At 42.9% G+C, this 21,159-nt stretch overlaps 1 protein-coding gene across 2 annotated transcripts in view; it reads right to left on the bottom strand.

The window, feature by feature from the left end:
• LOC118236156 (protein Jumonji-like) overlaps positions 1-21,159 on the bottom strand; it is a 92,107-nt gene that overhangs the window by 29,772 nt on the left and 41,176 nt on the right. For both annotated transcript variants that reach the window (XM_035434283.1, XM_035434274.1), the window contains exons 2-4: positions 20,247-20,382; positions 14,741-14,885; positions 2,964-3,133 (exon numbers count right to left, since the gene is read on the bottom strand). In XM_035434283.1, coding sequence (XP_035290174.1) covers positions 2,964-3,133; positions 14,741-14,885; positions 20,247-20,382 — 451 coding nt within the window. The remainder of the gene's footprint in view (positions 1-2,963; positions 3,134-14,740; positions 14,886-20,246; positions 20,383-21,159) is intronic.

Genomic DNA, 21,159 nt, shown 5'->3' with positions numbered 1-21,159 from the left:
CCCTCATCACCTCATTTCTGAGGACTGATCTGAGATCAGTGGGGATGGTGCATCTGAAGCTGCACGTTGCGTTGATCTGGCCATAAGGTGTTTTTCACACCCCACCCACCAAGAACCTTTGGCACATGTTGGTGCCGTGAACATTAACATTAGTGTTAGAACTCCACAGTCACAGTTGCCCACATTCGTCTAGCACCTCGAAGATATGACCACCGGGGACACCACTGATATTAAAAAAAAGGATCTAAGTGAGCTTGTGTGGTATGAACAAAGCACTGTAATGCTGGGCAGTAATATTTTTTGGGCAACACGTATTACTATACATTGCATCAGAGAACCAAGTCTTCCACTGAGGGATTAAATTGTATTAAGTGATAATAAGAGAAAAATCACCTCCTTGCATACAGTCTGTTCAAATCTCAGCTGGGAAAGAAAAAAAATCACAGGATAACACATCTATCACTAATTGAGCACAAAGCATGAGAAACTACATAAGTCCTTTTTAAAGATATTCACAGAACTTAAGATGCTCTTTTCACAACCTTGTGTGAAAAATAAAGTTTGTGTAGTGTTGGTTATGTGCCTGTCAGATGAGAGAAAAACACAGCGAGCCACAACTGGGTGTAAAATGAGCTTTGACCTCTCTAGGCTTAGATGGGCTTGCATTTGCAGAAGCAGAACAGGCCATCTGACTGTTAGATCACTCCATATTCAAAGGCAAGACCAACCAAACACAAAAATATACAAAATCATACTGCTGGAGGTTAAAGTAAGCGCACGCGCACGCGCACACGCACACGCACACGCACACGCACACGCACACACCTGTACAGGAGATTTTATACTTTCACTCACCCCTGGAGACATTTCAGGGTGAACAAAGTCAGGAGACCATTTGAAACAGACAGTGAAATGCCCTCTCTACCCACACATCCCAACTAAAATCACTGCTTTAGCCTACATCACACTGCATTCACTTAGCAGGCACTCGAATCCAGAGTGTCTTACAATGTAAGAGTGCATAAGGGCATCCACTTACGTTATACGAGCATTCAGTAAAACCAAACAGAAAGGCCCACAGGCAGTGAATGAAAGGGTATGAAGGCTGTATACACAGGCGAGGGTAATGCCAACAGCACAGGGGGCTGACACGCATGGGCATTCCAAACCCTTTAACACTGCCATAATTACATAAGCCGCAAACACACACTGAGGGCCGCGGCAGAAGGAGAGAAAAAAAGCAGCGGTTTTAATTCTTTCTTCATTTGGTTGAATGAGATTGAGGTTTGCAGCGATTCAGTCAGACACCATGATTACCCTGCAATCATGCTGTGCCCTGGGAGACAAGGCTGCAAACTGCAATGCCCAGCACCCTTCCTTCCTAGAGACACAATTACAAAGCCGTAATGTTTTCAGCATGTCAGGATGGCCTAAATGCCTTTCCAAACCATTGTGGTAAAGACACATGGAGGATTTTTCAGAAGGATTGTTTAAGTAGTTGATATGCCTAAGTAGAAGTGCACACCACACTTTCACATCCACAGCGTTGATTTTGGACTAGAACCAGTACTAATGGAAACAACTACAGAGGTACAAGGCCGAGATTCTGTCATCTTGTTAAAACTGCAGAATCTGGCGTTTATTTGTTCACAATCTACTATAGCCTGAGTGCATTTTGTTTTTGATAATATCGCCATCATGCAAGACGATTTGTTCACAATTGTCAAGAAATGCTTCTTTTTCATTTCATGCTATATTTGTTATGACTTCTGACTTCAAATATTTGTTATGACATGTGACAACCACTAATTTAATAAATGACATATATTACATAAAATCAAAATGACTGAATAATCCATTTTTATTCTTTACAGAAAGCACAGGAAAGAGATTTTTTAATCTCACACAAGAACTATGGTAAACCACAAATCTATTTGTCTCTCCGCTATCTTTCACTAATCCATGTCCTTCTAATCTAAAAGTTGGGCAGAAGCCCTAAATTTAATCTTACTGAAAATCACTGCTTAATGTTAGCCCTGATGAATGAAACAAGAGCAAAGTTCTTTGTTAAACAACTTAATGAGGACTGTGGCGTCAGCGTACAGGGAATGTATACATCTCTATGCCGGGGTCTGGGGGACTTCACAGAACAGAAAGGTTGAAATTCAGCCAAGGAAACAAGAACACATGATCCATCCCTGACTAAATGAAATGCAGAGTTGTGCTCATCAGATTACTGCTACAATTCATACATCTAATGACTGTCACACACACCCCTGGCAGCTCAACGGTGGGGCTTTACTGGGATTCCCAGTGAAGCCCACAACTGAATTTTATCATCCCATAGGTACAGTATTCCTTGCCACAGCCTGCAGAACACATCACATAAAGGGCTTTTCTACAAACTGCTCTTGTTTAATCAATCAAAATGGCCCCCCAGTGACCCCCCTGCAACTCAGTTTGAAAAATTCCAACAGGTGGCAGAGACAGTAACTGTCCCCATGAAGAATTAGACCTCAGTACCACAATCACGTTCGGCACCACAAGTTCCAACAGAGTCATTTCTAATGCTCCAAATAAATTTCCTGTCTGTCTACACAGCTCGAATATCCCGACAAATACAAAAACTTTCAAGAGAAGCTAGGTGCTTCTCTCAGGTTATAAAATGGATGAACTATGAATATGAACAACTAAAGCTTCTGAATATTTATGCTATTGAATTTAAGGCATTTAATTTATTGGAATTAAAATGATCCTTTCAGACTCTGGGGATCAGTGTCTTTGTGTATCTAAGGTTTAACCTCTCGGCATACTGGCACATGTAAAGCCATCATACAGGCTGAGGGAGAGCATGTACTGTATCAGACTTGAGAAGGAGGATGTGTGAGGGGTATGTGTGGGGTATAAGAGTGGTGGGTTGTGGGGGAGGAGCAGGGTATGGGGAACTGGGGATGCAGACTCACCTCGCAGACACAGGAAGGTGAGGAAGTCTTCGGTCCTGGGCTTGCGTTTGGAGAGGTCGTTTATCTGGGACGCAGGGGCCGGCAGCGGTGCCTCCGACAGCTTTACCGGGGTGCTGCTGGGCGAGTTGGGCTGTGATTGGGCGAACTTCCGCTGCGCTTGTAGCCTTGGCCTATGGGAGCACAGAGGGGTGGAGCATCAGTGAATCAGTCGGCACTGTGTAAAGCTTGACTGGATGGGATGAATAGATCACATTTTTAATAGAAGTAAGGCCGGAGAAATAAACTATTTGAGAGGAGTATTACCTCCTCTTGGGTGGTAGTGCACTTCAACCCATTCACTTTTATGATTTTTTTTTTTTCCTGAGTGTAAAGTCTCGCAGGTACTTTGGACATGTCAATCAAAGCAAGTTAGTTTATAAGTGCAACAAACCCTGTACTGAAGTCCCATTACAGCTATAATCTCATTTCATTCTTATAAAGCCACTTAAATTCCTCTTTTAATGTAGTTGAAATTGTTCAATGATCTTCCATTTATTATAATCAAAGCTTAAATTTGCAATGCCTTGTTGAAAATGTAAAAAGGGGTTATTTCCACTCATTGAACAAATTAAAAAAAAGATTAAACAATATCTGTAGGTTAATTACAGTCTCAATATATGCAATTACGTACATTTAAATATGATTTATAACATCTGCCTTCCAGAATGATCTACCTGGCACTTTCCATTTCAATTTCTGATATCCTTAAGCCAAGTGGCCCATTTCACATATCTTAAAACAGCCTTTTTAAGCCATTTCTTATGCTCATTGACTCACCATATAAATTTACCATGAAGAAAATAAAAAGGAAACCCTCTAGACAACCAATCACCCTTTTTTATGTGGCTGTACATAACGCAAGGCTGAACCGACAGCATATTGCTGAAACAATAAAGCGATGTGCGAAAACTGTTTTCACTGGTATAAGCAGGCTGCCACAGCCAGTCCCTGTCCAGAGCATGCTGCCATTGCCAACTTCTGATTCATGCAGAGTCCATAAAATGTAATTAAGTTCTCTACTAAGCAGCCGAGGCTTCTGAAGCAGCAGATAGCTGGTGAAAGTAGACAGAGCCCAGAGGAGGTGTCTTTCAGGGCTGCCTTCTTAAGCAGACACACACACTCTGATCCCTTCTCAGATCTTCCTCCATCCCCTCGGTGAGATTAATTTTTTAGATTTCACGGAGGCTGCCGGTCTGACATTTCAGGAATACTAAAGACTCCCTGTCTCGAGGTGAGCTCCGAACTTCGGCTGAAAAGCACGCTTTCATCCCACATTCCATACCTCTCGGCCTTATGCTTGTGCCAGAGCATGACTTTCCATTTCAGAGTGATTTCTCCCCGTGCTTTTTGAGCCCTCACCCTCCTGCTACAGCTCCATTAATCCATAAAAACTCAATTCCTCCCCGGAGACATTTTTTTTCTGTCCGTTCATAGACACTTTTCTGCAAACACAATCTCCTCAATGGAGGAAGGGGGGCAGTGATACTTCCTCTCTTGCAAGAGCCAATTTCAGATTCAATCAGAAGCTTGTAACCAGGATTTCTCAGTCATTACCACAGGTTAAACAAAATTTGACAGCATTGCTGATCAATTCACTCACAATCTCTTCCGTTATCCATGCAACAGAAATCACAGTCATTTTACAAAATTCAGGAGAGAATGACTGATTTACAAAATTAATTTTTTCCCTTATAATGTTTTACAGTATGTGGGAAACATCAACCATCCCCACATCAACAATAGTGTTCAAGCTGCTGAGCGGTGTGGAGAGAAACACAGCATTGTTATGCACACTGAACATTCCTCCTGTGACTGAACACATGTATTTTTAGAAAATAAATTCAGTGCAAATACAAATGAAACCAGACAAAGAACGTGAATGTGGCCTGTTTGATCACTCCTCTTCCACTGTGGATATACGGTTATGCCCTTCTATTTACATAAAAAACTACCTGTCATTGTGGTTGTATGTGCATATTTCATATACCTGTAGTTAGACAATCTAAATGTAAACTACTAATGGTCCAGGGTATCATTTCAGGGGTAGACATGGCCACATATGAAAGAGCACAGGACCATGCTTGGATCTGCTGTTTCTTTTCAAAGAAACAATAGGTCACCCCAACGTTATTTTAGCATGTCACAGGGCTACGCTGGACAGGATGCGGAAGCATTGATCCAAGAGCTAATTCTCATTTTCCATTTCCATATATATATATATAATTATTTTTAAATCTGTATCATAACCATTTTCCTCTTGACCAGTACCAGTAAGTGCACATGGCAAATTGTATTAATGCTACCGTTTTTAAGACAGCAAGTGTTTAAGGGAAAATACAGAATTATAGAACAGTATATATTACATATATATTGGTGCTTTCCTTTCCTTTGATGAATACTTATATTTGAATATGAAACAGACAGTCCCCTTTTTCTGCATCCCTAAGGGGTATGTAAAAAGAGCTTCTACTGATTAGCACAAACACTGCATACTGTGGTTATAGTTCTGAGTTCTGTGGGATATGACCAGAAGAAGAATGGGTCCCATGGAAACACCAAAGCTCGTTAGATAAAAGATCAAATTTAATTAGGTTGGGTACTGCTCAGAGATGAGCTTGTTCCAATACAACTACATGGGGGGGGAGTCATAGTTTACAAACTCTAAACATACCTGAGTATGTTTTTTTGCCTTTTCATACTTATTAGCCTATATTTTCTTCCACAAGACATAGCCTATACAGATTTATTTTAACAGACTCCAAACTGCATATGTGGCCATGCTCTTCAGATGTGAACCTATTAACATCATTCTACATAATCCAACCTTTTACTAGAAGTAGACTGTAAGCAGCATGTAGCCTAAACACAAGCATTTTTTTACCCCTTCTCAAGGATGACTTGGAGCATTTATCACATTATCCATTTATGCAGATAGAAATCTATTAAAGTAGTTTTATAGAACTACATTATTCAGAGGTACAACAGCAGAGCCTTATCTGATAATCAAACCTGCTTTATTGGATCTGATCTATTCAAACTGATTACAAACACGCTCCTATAACCACTGTGCTTTACTGTTTTGATGGCCCAAATATTTTACTTGATAAACAGCAATTAAACGCAATCTGGTAATTACAAGCTTTTGACTATGCAACGAGAGCTAATTAAACATTAACATGACAGTCACAATATCACAAAAAAAAAAGGATTGATTGACCATGAATTTCATCAGAACCGACAAGTAACTTCCAACTTCAAAATCATGCACACTTCTTTTTGGTCGTAATGTCCAATTTTGATGCTTTGATGACAATTCTGTAAACACACCAATTAATCTACAGTCAATAGTAATAAGACTCAGTTAAGTTTCAACCTGCAAGAGTTAAAGTAAATACATGACGAAAAATGCAAACAAACACCAGGTAACACATTTCTGTCATAAAAATACCATTCAAGACCCTGTGAAACAAAAATAAAATGTAAGTATCTGCACCAGGATTTTCCTCCGTTCTCTCTCAGGCTATCTATCACTGTATTTTTAGATGTGACGTTTGCCCAAAGATTAACACAATGAAACTGTGAAGCCAACCAAATTCTACAGCCATGGCCAAGATCAGACATACCCCACTGCACAACCACCAGCACCCACCCCCACTCCAAAGCCTCCACCAACCCCTCCACCATACAACACATGACCTTGCTTGGAATTTATCGGACCTGCCAGAGACGGCCATTATCCCTCGACCTCCTACTTAACCTTTGACCCAAGAGGCCCCGGAATATGGCTGACAATCGAAACCCCCGAGGACGGTTGTTGGAATAATCCTATCCATCTCCTCCAAAGAAAAAAGGTCTGCTCCACACCAAATGTTTATGAGGATCAACAAACTCTGCAACTCAACGTAGATTTCACTCACAAAAAGCCCTTCAAGAAAGCTGACAGAAAATGTTATTTTCAGAAAATTGGGGTTGCCTTCTCCCATATCCTGCACCTTGCAGACACAAGTTCTGTATCATTACCAAGGCTGGGGATTGTTTTCAAAAATAAATGCTGGTTAGGAACACTGAAAAATCGCTTTCAGACAGAGGTGCATTAGCTACATTCAGTTGCCCCTGCTCAGTGTCCTGCTTCTTTTAGCTCAGGCACATGCCTGGCCAACACCTGCCTGGGCTCACAGTGGGCACACTGTGGAGGCCATCTGGGCTTATAGGAAGCAAACCTGTCACATGCCCAGATCTCTGAAATATCACACCGCAGGAAGCAACTGAACCCTGCGTCTGTTCCAACCTCCAGCTATAATTTTTATTTTTTATTTAACCTCTACTGAATAAACGAGAATATAGAACTCATTTCTCCCTTACCATGAGGCCCTAGGCAAGCACAGTGGGTAGGGAAGGTGAGAGATAGCCAATTGACTGTAGGGGCATGTGGTAGTCCTCTGGTTGTCCTCTGGGTAGTCCAAATACACACTGCAAAATTGCATGCACATACAAGCAGTAAAAAAACTAAGCTGTACCCTTCAAAAAAATAACAACACAAACTTGGTCCACACTTTCTTCACAAACTCAGAGGTTCGCAAAATTTCCTGAATGTTCGCTCTTGCATAAAAACAAGCAATTTACAATTTAGGTATTTGGCAGACCCTTTCAGCCACAAGCTGAGTCCTACAAGCAGAATTTTTTAATGAACTGAAATCCCCCGAAAACCCAGCAGCTCGAAGACACCAAATAGGGTGAGTTTGATGCAATGGCAGGAAATAGTTTATAAAATTTCCCATCCAAAGTTTAACTAGGCTGGAAGCTTGGAAAAATCAGCCAGAGCATGTGTTCTCTTTTGCTCTACTTGGCAGAGAGCAGCAGAAATGAAAACAGGCTAAGCATCAATCATAAAGAGTCACCAAAAAAAGCAAAAATGTCCACAACTAGAAAAGAATGCAAAAGCATACATCTCAGCTCCACTCTGCTGTCATATTTCTGATCTGTGGTTTGGGCATTTGGACCTCTGACCTGCTAACCTAATAAAGGCAGAATCCAACAGAATTCAATAGTAATCGCAGCTAACTGCAAACTACATTAATCTGTGGCCCCAAAAAGGAGTTCCAGTAAACATTCAGGCTCTGGAGCATCACATTACTAGTGCAGGACAAAATAAAGGCAATTATTTTATTTTTAGCAAGTGATTTTTCAACCCCTGATAGAGGATGGTTAGATGACCAGATTGAGAGCCACATTTGGAACTTGGCCAGGATGCTCGGGTTAATACCCCTATTGTTTGGATAATCTCGAAGAAATCTTAGGGATGGACAAAAAGCTGGTACCTTGTCTTAAATCTTTTATCTGAAAAGAGAAGAGATCCATCAATACTTAGTTATCACATTACACATCATTCACTTGCCACTGGAGAGGTACATTCCTATACGGATTTAAGATGTCCAAAAAAATAAGAGATCCAAAAATACCTTGTTTTCCAATCACGCATCACTCACCTTACACCATAGAGGAACATTCCTGCTCCTGTATGGATTTAAACTGAAAGGCGAATGTTCAAATAGGCTCAGCTCTGAGCGGTTTTGCCTGTCTGGTTTTGTGCAGCGTGTGAAAGAGTCTGTCAGCGTACAAACAAATTCACACTGCATTAATATTCACCCCAACGGAGCCGCATTCGTCTGAAATCCATTCAGTTGGTACAGCACATGTCCCTTTCCAATCAAAAGCATAGCTCATTAGATCCTCTAAAAACCAGAGTTTATACATGTCTGGTTGACGTCTGGATTATAAATTGATGAAAAAGGACCCGGACATTAACCAGACTGTATAGTGGTTGTCCACCAGCTAAATATCCAGAAAGCTGCAGGTTTGAATCCCTGTGGTCTACTACTTTTGCACCTTTGAACAGGGTCCTCAATATAAATTGCTAAAGCAAACGTATCTATCGGTATAATGGGATATTACAGTACGAATATAAAACACAACTGTCCTTGCCTTAAATGCATGAGTATTAACTGATCCCTTAAAATATTTGGCTTATCACCTATTGGTAGTCTATATACTCTTCACAAATACAGAAATGAAATGCGCATCATGATCAATAGTTATGCAAGCCCCAATGGAAGCAAAGCTCACTCACCAACCGACCTGCATTGGGTTCAGACCCTACTATACGCTCAGGTGGAGGTATTCCATTTGAAAGAACAAACACAAATTTCATGTTTCACTTAACTGCTTTGCATTTTCCATGAATTCAAATATCAAATAGGGCATGAACTCAAATCACTATGAATCACTCTATGACTATGTGACTATGTACGCAGCCTGGTTTGTCTTGCGCTGAAGACAGTGACTCTCTCTAGAGTTTGCTTTAGCTCAGCTACAGGGCCTCTAGAGTGATTTCAGAATCAATGTGAAGAACATGCCAGAATACTTCCTTTCTCACACCCTCTTCTATTTTAAGACCAGATAATATATGGTAGAGAATGTGTTTAAGATATCAGAACATCCTTATGTGGGATAGGTCACAGCCATTCTGTGCCCAAAACACACAGCACACATACCCCTAAGACTGAATCACAGAACACATGTCCCCTAAGAGAGAGCAGCTATGTGATTGCTGTGAACAGACTCATTCTCTGTTGCCAAGGCAGATTATAATATGTACTTAGCAGATGGCCCTATCTCCTAACCCTTGGAGACTCATATAGCCTATAGTTTTATGTATTAACCATTTAGACAGTGAAATAAGCAAAAGTAGTACAATGGTACCATGTACAGGATCTCAAACTGCAACCAATGTGCACTGAATCAAGTTGCCCATATCTGATAAAATAATAACTATGAAGTGTAATACGAAACTAAATTAGCACAGAAGCAATGCATCCAATGGATATCTTACGTGGAAAAAAAATAAAATCAATCACTCATCACTAACCAATCACAATTCACTCACCCGGACCTGTGTATTTTTCAGATAAACCACAGAAAAACCTGCAGCTCTTTTCCTATTCAACAGGGACACCTGACCTTCCAAAATATCCCTGATGTTCCTTCATTTTCATCAGTAAGAGTTACCAAGGGTTTGCATTTTAACTGGATAGGACAGAACCATGTCTTTTCACATAGATGTGAGCTACTGCTTATATTGCATATCATTATTTGCCATGTTTGCATTCTGTACGGTGATTTGTAATGCTTTCCGGAGTTGCCTTGGACTAGAGTGCCAGCCATATAAATTAATAAATGAATAATTCAGCATGCATAAGAGCTGCAGAAGCTTGTATGATTGATTAGGGATAAGCGACAGATAGTAGCATCATTATTCTTTGTACTATTGTTTAGTATGCTACTTTTAGAATCAATATGTAATGCAAAGTGTATTTATAACATTTATTCACAGTCCATTAGGTCATCAGGGCATGTATGAATCACTGTTTATGCTTAGGCAACAGTACAACACAAATCTAAACAAACCAGATCAAACAGCCCACCATCTCCATACTGTAGTCTATTCAGTCCAGTGAATATAAAACATTTTAATCAAGGGCACAGTAGTAATATTGCAACCTACACATGCAGCATCTATCGCTATGCTTTAGTCCTGTAATCCAACTGCTGAATGATCATATCATGATCATTAAATGGTTCCCAGACTTGTTCTGAGGAAAATTAATCCCAAGCCAAATGTTTGGCTGGGTGTACAGTAAGAAGCACAGATAAATCTGTCTTGTGAGAAACATTTTTTCATGCAAGCTTGGTTGCTTGGGTTCTTCCAAGTTCAACTAACGGCTTTCCCCTAGGTTCAATTTGAAATACTGATGGGCTGTTTTCCAGAAAATATAAATTTCATGGTAAATATCCTGTGACAAAAGCAATACAGTGACATATCAGACAGCACATTTGTGGGTAAATGAGAGAATGCTAACATTGGAATGCCCCATTGGGCACTATTTTTCATACAAATAAATGTTCATAGGCATCTGAAATTAAAACCGTTAAGTACAGATGGTCTCATAAGGTCAGTAAAGACCGCAAACCTCAAAACTGGCATCACATCTGCATTAGAATTACACAATTTCTGCTAAAGAATGTACCGCATAGGCTGTTCTTTGACTTCACCAAATGAGCTTCAGAAAACAGACTATTTCACTCGCTCTATCTCAAGGTCAAGGAGCTACTCAAGAACGCAGTGTGAGAATTAAAGGAAGCAGGAGCAACGTGCCAAAGGCATATCAAATACATACAGCCAGAACGGGAGTTAAAAGCGTTAAAATGCAGTAACGGTCAGGACCTTCCTCAGAATGCACAGACAGACAGGCCTGACTAATCCAAACAGATGCTGGGATCCAGCGCTCATCAGAATACAGGGATCAGGTACAGCACTGCTCTGCTCTGCCATGGACAGGCACTGCCTACTGACATTTTCTTAGGAGTGTCTCTGCCACAGCACCAGTTACTCTGACTGTCTAATCCGTTCATTTACACACAACACAGAACTACAGGACATATTCACAAGAGACTTCCCCGCAGTCCAGGTTACTGTGCTATAAAACATTTTATGATGCATATGCATACACATGTAACGGAGCTGAACAAAGCAGAATAATGGGAAGATATTTAAAGACCTACTATTCATGTGCTAACCAGGGTTTACGTATTGCTCCTTCAGACAGCTGTGAATTTATGACGGCAATGGCGTGCATTATTCAAGGATATATCAGCGGTGCCCAAACCAGGATTTGAAACCATAACCATGTGGTCAAAACTAAGGGCTTTGTGGCTCTCTAACCCCTAATAAAAGAGAAATCGTTTTTTTTTTTTCTTTAAAAAGGAAAAAGAAGCTGTGCTTAGACGGGAAGATATTTTTAAGCCAAGAGTCTGAGAATAACAAGGAACTCCCCGAAACACACAGGGAGACGCATGAGAGACTGGAATGGTGCCGAGAAATAAGAGGACAACCAAACAAGCCAGAAAACGGGAACATAAAACTCAATACACGAAAACCACATTTTAAGACATTCCCCAGAGGAACATACTATTTTCATTTTTCATCATCTCTGGAACAAAGACAGTTCCCTGGGAAGGACCATAAACAAAAGTAGCTTTAATTACCATTTTCCCTTTCCCTGAGCTATGTTTCACTAAACAGTGTAGAGCAGTGTTTACATGTATAAATCAACCCCTTCTACCTTTTCCTCCCATGTTTCCTAAGCTGAATTAATGTTACTCTACGTGGCACATACATTTTTGTCTCTAATCAAGAGATTCACCTTTAATTACTTTCCTTTTCCGTCATTCTTGTGAGGATGACTTGATGGTACCAAGCTAACACTCTGTGTACATATATTTCCAATGGGGACCTCTGAACGAAGATGAGAATGTGAATGACCCTACCGCATACTGCCATTAATTATTTCTTTCTTGATATGGAAGCATCCCAGGCATTTTCTCATCCTGTTAGCAATGTCATCATCCAAGGCAATGTACATTTAACAGAATATCCCTATCCATTCATACACCTGGAAATTTAGAAACCCCTCACAAGGGAAAAACAGCAGCATCATACTTCAATGGGATTCAAACCCACAACCCTCAGGTCCAGAGCTCAAAGCTAATTAATTCCACACGGTCTCCTGTAAGGGAAGCAGGTATAAAATGCAGCATCTTGACCAACATTAATGCTCTCCTGCATTGAGAGAGCACTGCAGAGTTCTCTACAGGGAATCTGTCCTTTTCAGGTCAAACGGATGTTCTGGAAAACAGGAAGCAGCCAGCTCAATTGCACAATTAATGTGACACCTCCCGTTTAATGAGCAGTCACAAGATGTCCAGAGGACTGGTGGGTGAGGAAAAGCACTCTTTTTGGGCTTCTTTGCCCAGCTGTCCCTGCTCCCTGGGCCTCATGCTCTCCCATCTGAAAACACTGATGCTCACTTGCCCTCTGACTTCATGAAGAATACTAAGCTGTTGACTAAAATGAATGCCCAGTCTTCGCTGCAGCTCCTGGGCTAGTGTTTTGCTATTGGTCCCAGAGTGGCTGTTTCTTTCTGTCTTTTTTGTGCAAACGTTAAAGAAAAAGTACGCCAGTGTGGGAAAATTCAGGAGGAAAATAGCCAGAAACACGGATGCTTGGGTATTACTTGGCACGGATCTCGAGTTTGGCCCTCACACAGCACCCACGGAGCCATTTTCCCAGAGGCCCATCAGCTCCAGGCTTGGACAGAGGTCGGCCGGTCATGTCAGGGTAGATTGCGCCCGCCTCACCATTCCACAACCCCCTCATCTCCTGGCTGGACTTTGGCTCCCTCATCATTGAACAAACAGTGCTTTCTCCAGCATCCCAGAAGACACTGCAACAGCCAGAACCATGGCCAGAAACGGCCAGGACCTGGAGAGACGGCTCCGCGGAGCGAAGCATCCTACTTCCCGCATTTCCACACCGCACCGCCAAATCCGCGCTCAGGAGGCTCTCACAAACCATTAGCCTGAGACAGGGCACGAGGACGTAGGAGGGAAGCGCTCAGGCCCTGCAGCTGAATCGCACATATTAATACATTATTAGATCCGAGCATAATAAACTAATCTGCTCAAAATCTAAATAGATGTTCAGCTGAAAATCTGCCACAGCGCTTCCTGCATCTTCCCCTGGCCCGTTCCCCAGTGCTGCCTATGGGGCGTCTGTGTCAGGGCTTAGCAGGTAGAACAGCATGGAGACAACATCATGACAAGCAAATCTATTCATATTTCCTTTAATATTATTTACATTATTTATTTATATTTACATATAGATTACAAAACAGTTGTTGACATTACACTGCAACAAGCTAATTGTATCTCGTGCTTGACAGCATTAACATTTCTGTGAATTATTCATAAGACATTTTCCCCCAGCCTGAAAGTCACTGATTACAAATGACTGACATGCTGATTCTATTTTAATAACTGATGTTCATTACAGCATAACATAGTAAACGCAAAACCACTTTTACCATCTGGATAAATGTGGCCGTGTTCTATTCTACTCTTCATAAGCACCAACTCCTATCCAGAAGCGCCCTTTTACAATGATTTATGTTCAATTTGGGTTACAAGTCCAGTTCAAATAGGACTTCAGGCAGATTTATAACAAAGCATTTGTCTCCACACCATACAAGGCAGCTCATATTCTCTGGCCCAGTGGCAGCGTTACCACATTTCCAAGCTCTTACACTTAAACTCTGAGTGCATTTTGATGCAAATAACTTCAGTTCAGCACATCGCGCCCTTATTCAAGCCCCACTGATTTTGCAGTACAGCTGAAGTAGCGTTCAAACCTAGGTGACAAAATCAAAGCTTACCCAGAGTTCTCTGAGGTTAAGTGGATGATGCACAAATACGCCCACACCTCCCTTTTAATGCCGAAGTAGACAGGCAGTGGAGAACATTTTAATTTCCACGGTCTGTGATGTGCCTTAGCTGGAGCTGAGCCCAGAGCCATGGTCATTTCAGAGCTGGATGCATTACCTGGACAATGATGAACAGTCCACCATTAAGGACAGAGCTCCCTGTGGATGTTGTGATGTACTACTGAAACTTGAGGAGAAAGTTCTATGTAATGATCCATGGCAAATTTCTTTCCTTCAAATTTGGCTTTAAAATTTCCACACAGTGGACACAAGATTCTTTTGTTTGGGTCGAGCTAGGGGGGTTAAAGTGCAGGCCCAACCAACAATGGCCACGGTCCAGCGGTTAAGGTCAGGAGCACTCACCTCTTCCTGACCGGTCCATCCTCAGAATAATCACTGCCGCCATCTGTGCTCTGGGACGACCCCCTCAACCCACCATCTTTACCACGTCCACCATGACACCCGCCTTTGGATCCCGACCCCTTCAGCTGTCCGTTTGACAAAGACCCTGCGGATGGAAAAGGCGAGAACATGGCATACATTATTCCCGCACAAAACTAAAACTACGAAACTCCGGATTTGAACTTTTTTCCCCTCGAAGCTGTGCATAACTTGACAGTTTTTGTGTCGAGGGAATGGCAATTAGGGAAAGTGTAATTAGGATAAATCACTTACAGCGCTCACCATCAGCAGGTGTTTTTCTGAGCTGGGAGAATTAATGTTAATAACCATACTGTTCACAATACCACACACATCACAATTTCATACAGTGTGTACAGCAATAAACAATTACAATAACTATTTAAATGTTTAAAACTCATCCATGTAAACATTACCTTTTAGGAATTTGCGCATTTAAAAAATTCTTTGCACTTTTGCACATACGTACACACTTTCTGACAGTTTGAAATTTTGCAAGGAGTTTTTGAAGTGTGAGCATAAAAATTATTCACATCACTGAGGTCTCCTGTAAGGGGCTCATTTTCATTCCAAAAATTCTTCTGCTGGACAGGATCCAATTTAAAATGTACTGAACCTTATAAACCTGCACACCAATTAGGCACAAATAACAAGGCAGGAAGACTGCCAAAACAGTGAGGCGGAATTCACTGGATGGGTTCTTAATGAAAATTGTTTGAAATAATAACCAGCCCAACCATTTCATACCTGTCAAGCACATGTTCATAACCAATAACTTGTCAAATCAGCACTCCCCCCCCCCCAACCCCCACACACACATACCCCCACCCCCTAAATTCCAAACCAGAAGCCATAAACCACAAGGGGCAGAGACAGTTGCTCCGCTCCTCTGTCAGCCTCACAGAGAGCAAGTCCAGACAGAGTCGTTCAAACGCAATTGTTCACAGCGTGGAATCTTCAGGCTAACTTCGGTCACCGGGAACACCAGCTCTGCGGAGGCTGCGCACCTGACCGTGAGCTTAACAGGCGCAGAGTGGTACAGTAACTCAGGCCAACACTCTCCGGCCTTTTTATTAAGTGCAGCCTTCATTCCCCTGAAAACATTCATCTGGTGGAAAGTTTGGCTGGAAGTACCAGGGGTAGAAATAAACATGGCACTCAGCCACAGCATGTCCAAAAAAAAAAAAAAAAAGGGGGGGGGGGTGCCACTCAATATGAGAGTAAATTATTTTAAAGGGGTGTAAATATTCAAAGCTCCTACTGACACATGAATGAAAGGTAATATAAATTAGGTTGAACTAAAGATCACTTTTCTGATACAGAAAAGAACAAGTTTAACAGTGCATGCCTGTTGTACATTCTTTAACAAGACCCATACATAAAGTGCAAGTTGAACACATTCAAGTTTTAGCATGACTGACCACTGCAATGTATGTGGTATTCCAGCCAATACAATGATTCATTTTTACATTCCATTCAATGTCACACACAGTCAGCATAAATCACCATCATAAAACAGCCCCAGTCCAGCATTTGGGTGCTTTTTCTCTCAGTGCTTACTCTCCTGCTCTGTCTTATGCACTATAACCTGGTTTCAATCAGAGGTTTTGAGAGGAGTAACATGTTACTTATGACAACTTCCACCAGGGCTTATTGTATTACATGTGATGGGTGATTTATCCACAAAAACATCCTTTATGTCAAAAAGATTTATATGTGTTTACAAAGTGAATTTAGACTATCCTGTTCCCTTACCTGCTCTCCAAGGAGGTGGCAGAAAGCACCTAACAGGGGATTTGGCTCAACAGACATAGCCATGTGCAGTAATGGGGCCCTGGGACTAATGTGATGGGAAAATAAAGTATTTCAAACTCATGTTCAATCTAACCGCAGTGTGTTTCGTTGTGGAGTAATGAGAGGACAAGGAAGTTGCAACTTTCCCCACTCACTCAATGAAGTTTGACGCTACATCGAAAGTAGTGAATTTCTCACAAGAGTACAGCTGACAACGTGTCGGTAGAAAAGACAAACGCCAGCAAAGAAATAATTCATTTAGGCTGATAAAAACACAAACAGCGCGCGCTGCTATAATGCAAACAGCGCGGGCCGCAGGGTTCCAGCACGCAGCACAGAGCACAGCGGCTCCTGCAGCAGCCTCCCCGCTTCCTGAGAGAGGTTCCGAGCGCTCGCAGGAGAGCAGAAGGGCTCGTCTGAAAGCGAGCGCCTCAGATGCCGCGGCGCTCTCCGCGGGCCCGTCGCCGCGGCGCCCTCCCTTTGTCTCGTTCCGGCGGCGGCTGACGGGCCCGCGCTGGCGGGAGGCGGAGGAGCCAGGAGGCGCAGCCCCGTCACGCCTCCGCAAGGCGCGCCATCCATCAGAGAGCCCGCGGGTCAACACATCCATCAGCACAGCCAGCACATAATGAAACCCACCGAAACGGGGGGGGGGGGGGGGGGGGGCGGAGATGGATGGCAGAAACTGAAAGGAAGAGGGGGGAAAGGAAGGAAAAACTGTGAGGGGAAAATGAGAGGCGGAGTAGAGCGAGAGAACGGAAGGAGTGAGAACAGAGGGGAAGAGAGGGAAGGGAGGCTTAAGGTGATGGTGGGATGTGAGGCAGGGAGAAAGATGGAAAGAGAGAAGAAGGGAGCGACAGAGCACGGGTGACTCGACTGAGACCAGCTTGTCTCTGGGTTCCGATGGCGTTCGACGGCTGTTGCAGCTCCTGGAGATTCATTTCATTTCATTAGCAAATATCCAACTGTATAAGGGATGATGAGCAAAAATGTAAAAAAATTATTTAACACCCCCCTAGCATATACGAGCGCGTCTGTCAAGTAAATACATAAGGCAAGGTAATGCACAGCAAGGATTGCTAGGATCACCAGTTATTTTGGTTATGTAAGGGAAGGCACTTCAGACTGACACGATGCTTCAGTCTAGCCTCAAGCCCCCCATCCCCCCACCCCATTTCAGACACTGCTGTGCTGTAATGGTACAGCATGTTCCTGCTGAACAGACGCGGCCAGTCTGCCTCTCTGCCTCGCTGCCTGTCTGCCTCCCTGTCTGCATGGTGACAGCCCAGCAGGTCTCTCCCTCACAGGAGCACATCCTCCAATTTCTACATCCAGGACAGGCTCTCATGTGCCAGAAATTTTAGAACTGCAAGACATAATTCCCACTGCGTTCCACCAAACCTATTCTAACCCTCTAGACAGAAATGTTATGACTAATCAAGCATAAAGGAGCTTTTGTCTTTTGTTACTGGTGATTTCTCTTTTACCTAAATGTGAATGCATTAAAAATGAACTAGACACAATACTGGGTTTCTACTGCAGTGGAAAAATACAGTATAAAGTACCTTCTGCAGTCAGTAGAAAACTTCAGATGCACACTATTCTGTTCTTCTCAAGTTTAAGTCATTAATAAGCCTTCAACACCAAGCATCAACATTCACAGCACTTAAAAACAGGTCAGCATCCATTATAAGCCACTGGCTTATAGCCACAGTGTGCACACAGTTTTCCACACTGTGCCCATGTGACTTCCTCTCAGCCATGCACTAACCCAGCCTGATTAGACATCTGTGGCATGGCAAGACTCTGCCCTCCTGAGATTCAAATATGGCCGTAACCACAGACTGACCCACGCACTAACTGGCGTTACTCTGGTAGGGGCACGGACACATAATGCAACAACTGCTGCAGTCATAAATAAACTGCACTTTGGGTTCGGGGGTCAGACAGATGGCAGTCCTGAAGGCAAGGTTCACACACAGACAATAGATAAAGTTCACTATTTATGGTCACATTCTGAAAATGAGCACCGTGTCCTTTGACCAACAGTTTGGGATAGTAAATGTTCGAAAGATTAGCATTCCAGTATGGCACTTCCTGCAATTGGCCAGGCTTGGTTTGCTTTGACAATACAATTTAAATCATGATCCATGATCACGACCACATCTGGTAGTGATCATGGATTCAGTCGGGTTCAACATCTGACTGCTGCGAAGTCAAGAAACCACTGCGGACAGAGTGGGGCTCAAGCCTTCCGCATGGCACAACATGACAGACCATGAATGCTGGATACCCGCTCCAACCTCAAATGTTTGCCTGATTCACAACAACCAGGCCAGCCCTGAATGCATATTTTATTTCAACGGCCATGGATGTTGCACATTGGAAACGGTGTCACTGACCACTAGAACTGAAGGTATCACTGGGTTGGTCCGACAGATATAACAGTGCTTAACAAAGACACTCATTTGCCATTCTGCTTCTGTTGTATCCTTTCACATTGCAAGCTACCCATTACCACGAGCCTGCATTGCCTCCGACCCTGGAGCGCACTGCACTGAACTAGCCTTGGTCAAACAAAACTGCTGCGGTGTTAAATTCAATGCGATAACCTGAACAAATTGTAAAATGTGAAAAGGATCATTCGGTTCGGAAGATGGAGATGTACCGCGCATTAAACTCGAGTGGCGAGGACAGTGGGGAATACATATGCGTACTTACTGGGCCGAATTCATGCACACGCCAGCTTATCGCTAAAATGAACACCTGCGAAAGGCCTCAGTGCGTTCATAATGAAATGTGGAGTACCCGTGTAGCCCCCTCCCTCGAGGCACTTGCCACTGAGCTCCACTACTTTGCTGCAGTCCATCAGGTGGAAGAATGTACACAGATGAGAGAGGAAGTGATGCGCTGAATTCACCTACACAGGCAGCAGGATGAGGGTACAGCAACACACAGCAGAGCCTCCATATAGACTCTTAACTACAAACACGTCTATTCCCCCTGTGTGCTGCTGTAAGGAAAGGCTGGGCAGAGCTTATCTGACCCATCAGAAGGGCACTATCCTGGCGGCTCTCAGAAGCACAGAAGGCTTTCAGTGATTGATAAGACCGGAGAAAAGGTGATGCTCCACTCTGGAGACTGAGAGTAAAGCACCTGCAATCAGACTAGAGTGGTTTGAAAGAAGTGGCTCAGATCTGTCCTGTCGTCAGAGCCACCTCCTCTCTCTCACCCAGTTATATCATGCATTAAACCCACCATCACTTCCCTGCTGACTGGATTGCAATCGTATTTCACAAGACGCATTCGACAGGCTGTCAGGTCGCATCCATATCCTAAATCTTTTTATAAATAATTGTCAATCACATCGATATGCTGTGCTTATGCAGACCATCGTTTAAGGCTAGTGCAGGGTTAGGAAAACAGGCATGCATGCTGACCACACATCTCCTGAACTCCAGCTTTCTGCAAATAATCACAGATTTGGTGATAAGATAAAGTGTCACCGCTTCATCTGATCTGAAAGCAGACATGATGGATCTGAAAGGAAGGTATTGCGCTGTCTGGAGTTTCAGCAACTAGTAATTTTCCGAACATCAAAGATAGAACCGCAAGGCTAGATTTTGACTGCCCTTGCCTGTAGGGGGTGTTCACTCACCATTTGAGCTTTTGATTCCTGGGTCCAAGCCTTCACCCAGCTGTCTCTTCTGTGCGCTCTTGAACTCCTTCAGGGAGAGATACAGCACCTTGCGCACCACTCGTTCCTCTGACCAAGGGATCCCATCACTGTCGTCCTGCAGATGAGAACGCAAGGGGCAGAAAGAAACCAGAACCATCAGAAAAAGACGCTCCACACAGAACAGCCAACACTTAATACTGAGCATGGTCGGGACTTTCATAAGACATCATGGACAGGACACAGAAAACTAAAATCAGCAGGGACAGAGCAGTACAATCAGTACAGTGGAACGCACAAAGCTATCCTCACAATGGCCAACATTGGTAAATGCAGAGTACAACAGAGCTGAGGAAGGGGTGGGAGAGAGAGTAAGAGAGAGTTACGCAGGGAGAGGAAGGAGAGAGAGAGGGAGGGTTTAATAAGACACCAGTGTGAGAAACTAAGAGATGAGATGTGAAATGAAACCCTCCACACTGGCAGAAGGGTGCTCTGGCCCACAGCTCAATGGACCCAGAACTGAACCAGTGGAAGCAACCAAATCCCAGGAGCCAAATTCATGGCTCTGGACACCGAGAGGTAAACTCTCACAAACAATCCATAAGCTCCCATTTCCGACAAGGGAAATGGAGCGGATGTTATTTTTCCAGAGACTTACAGAACCATTTCATATCTTCCTTTCCATCACCGTCTGTTATGTTAGACATATAAACATAATCACCAAAACTAACAAAGGGCTGCCTGTGTGAAGCTCCCTCTAAACAATACAGAGATCCAATTCATCTAATTTAAATCTCCCATTAATCTCTGTAAATCCTTTCAAAAAGAATAAGTTCAGTTCCATAGTCAGTAATATCCACTCATTTCCTTTCCCCTTCAAGTAGGCCTATGCTTC

The sequence above is a fragment of the Anguilla anguilla genome, chromosome 1 (genome assembly GCF_013347855.1).
Source record: "Anguilla anguilla isolate fAngAng1 chromosome 1, fAngAng1.pri, whole genome shotgun sequence".
Lineage (NCBI taxonomy): Eukaryota > Metazoa > Chordata > Actinopteri > Anguilliformes > Anguillidae > Anguilla > Anguilla anguilla.
This window is presented reverse-complemented; position numbering and strand designations above follow the sequence as displayed.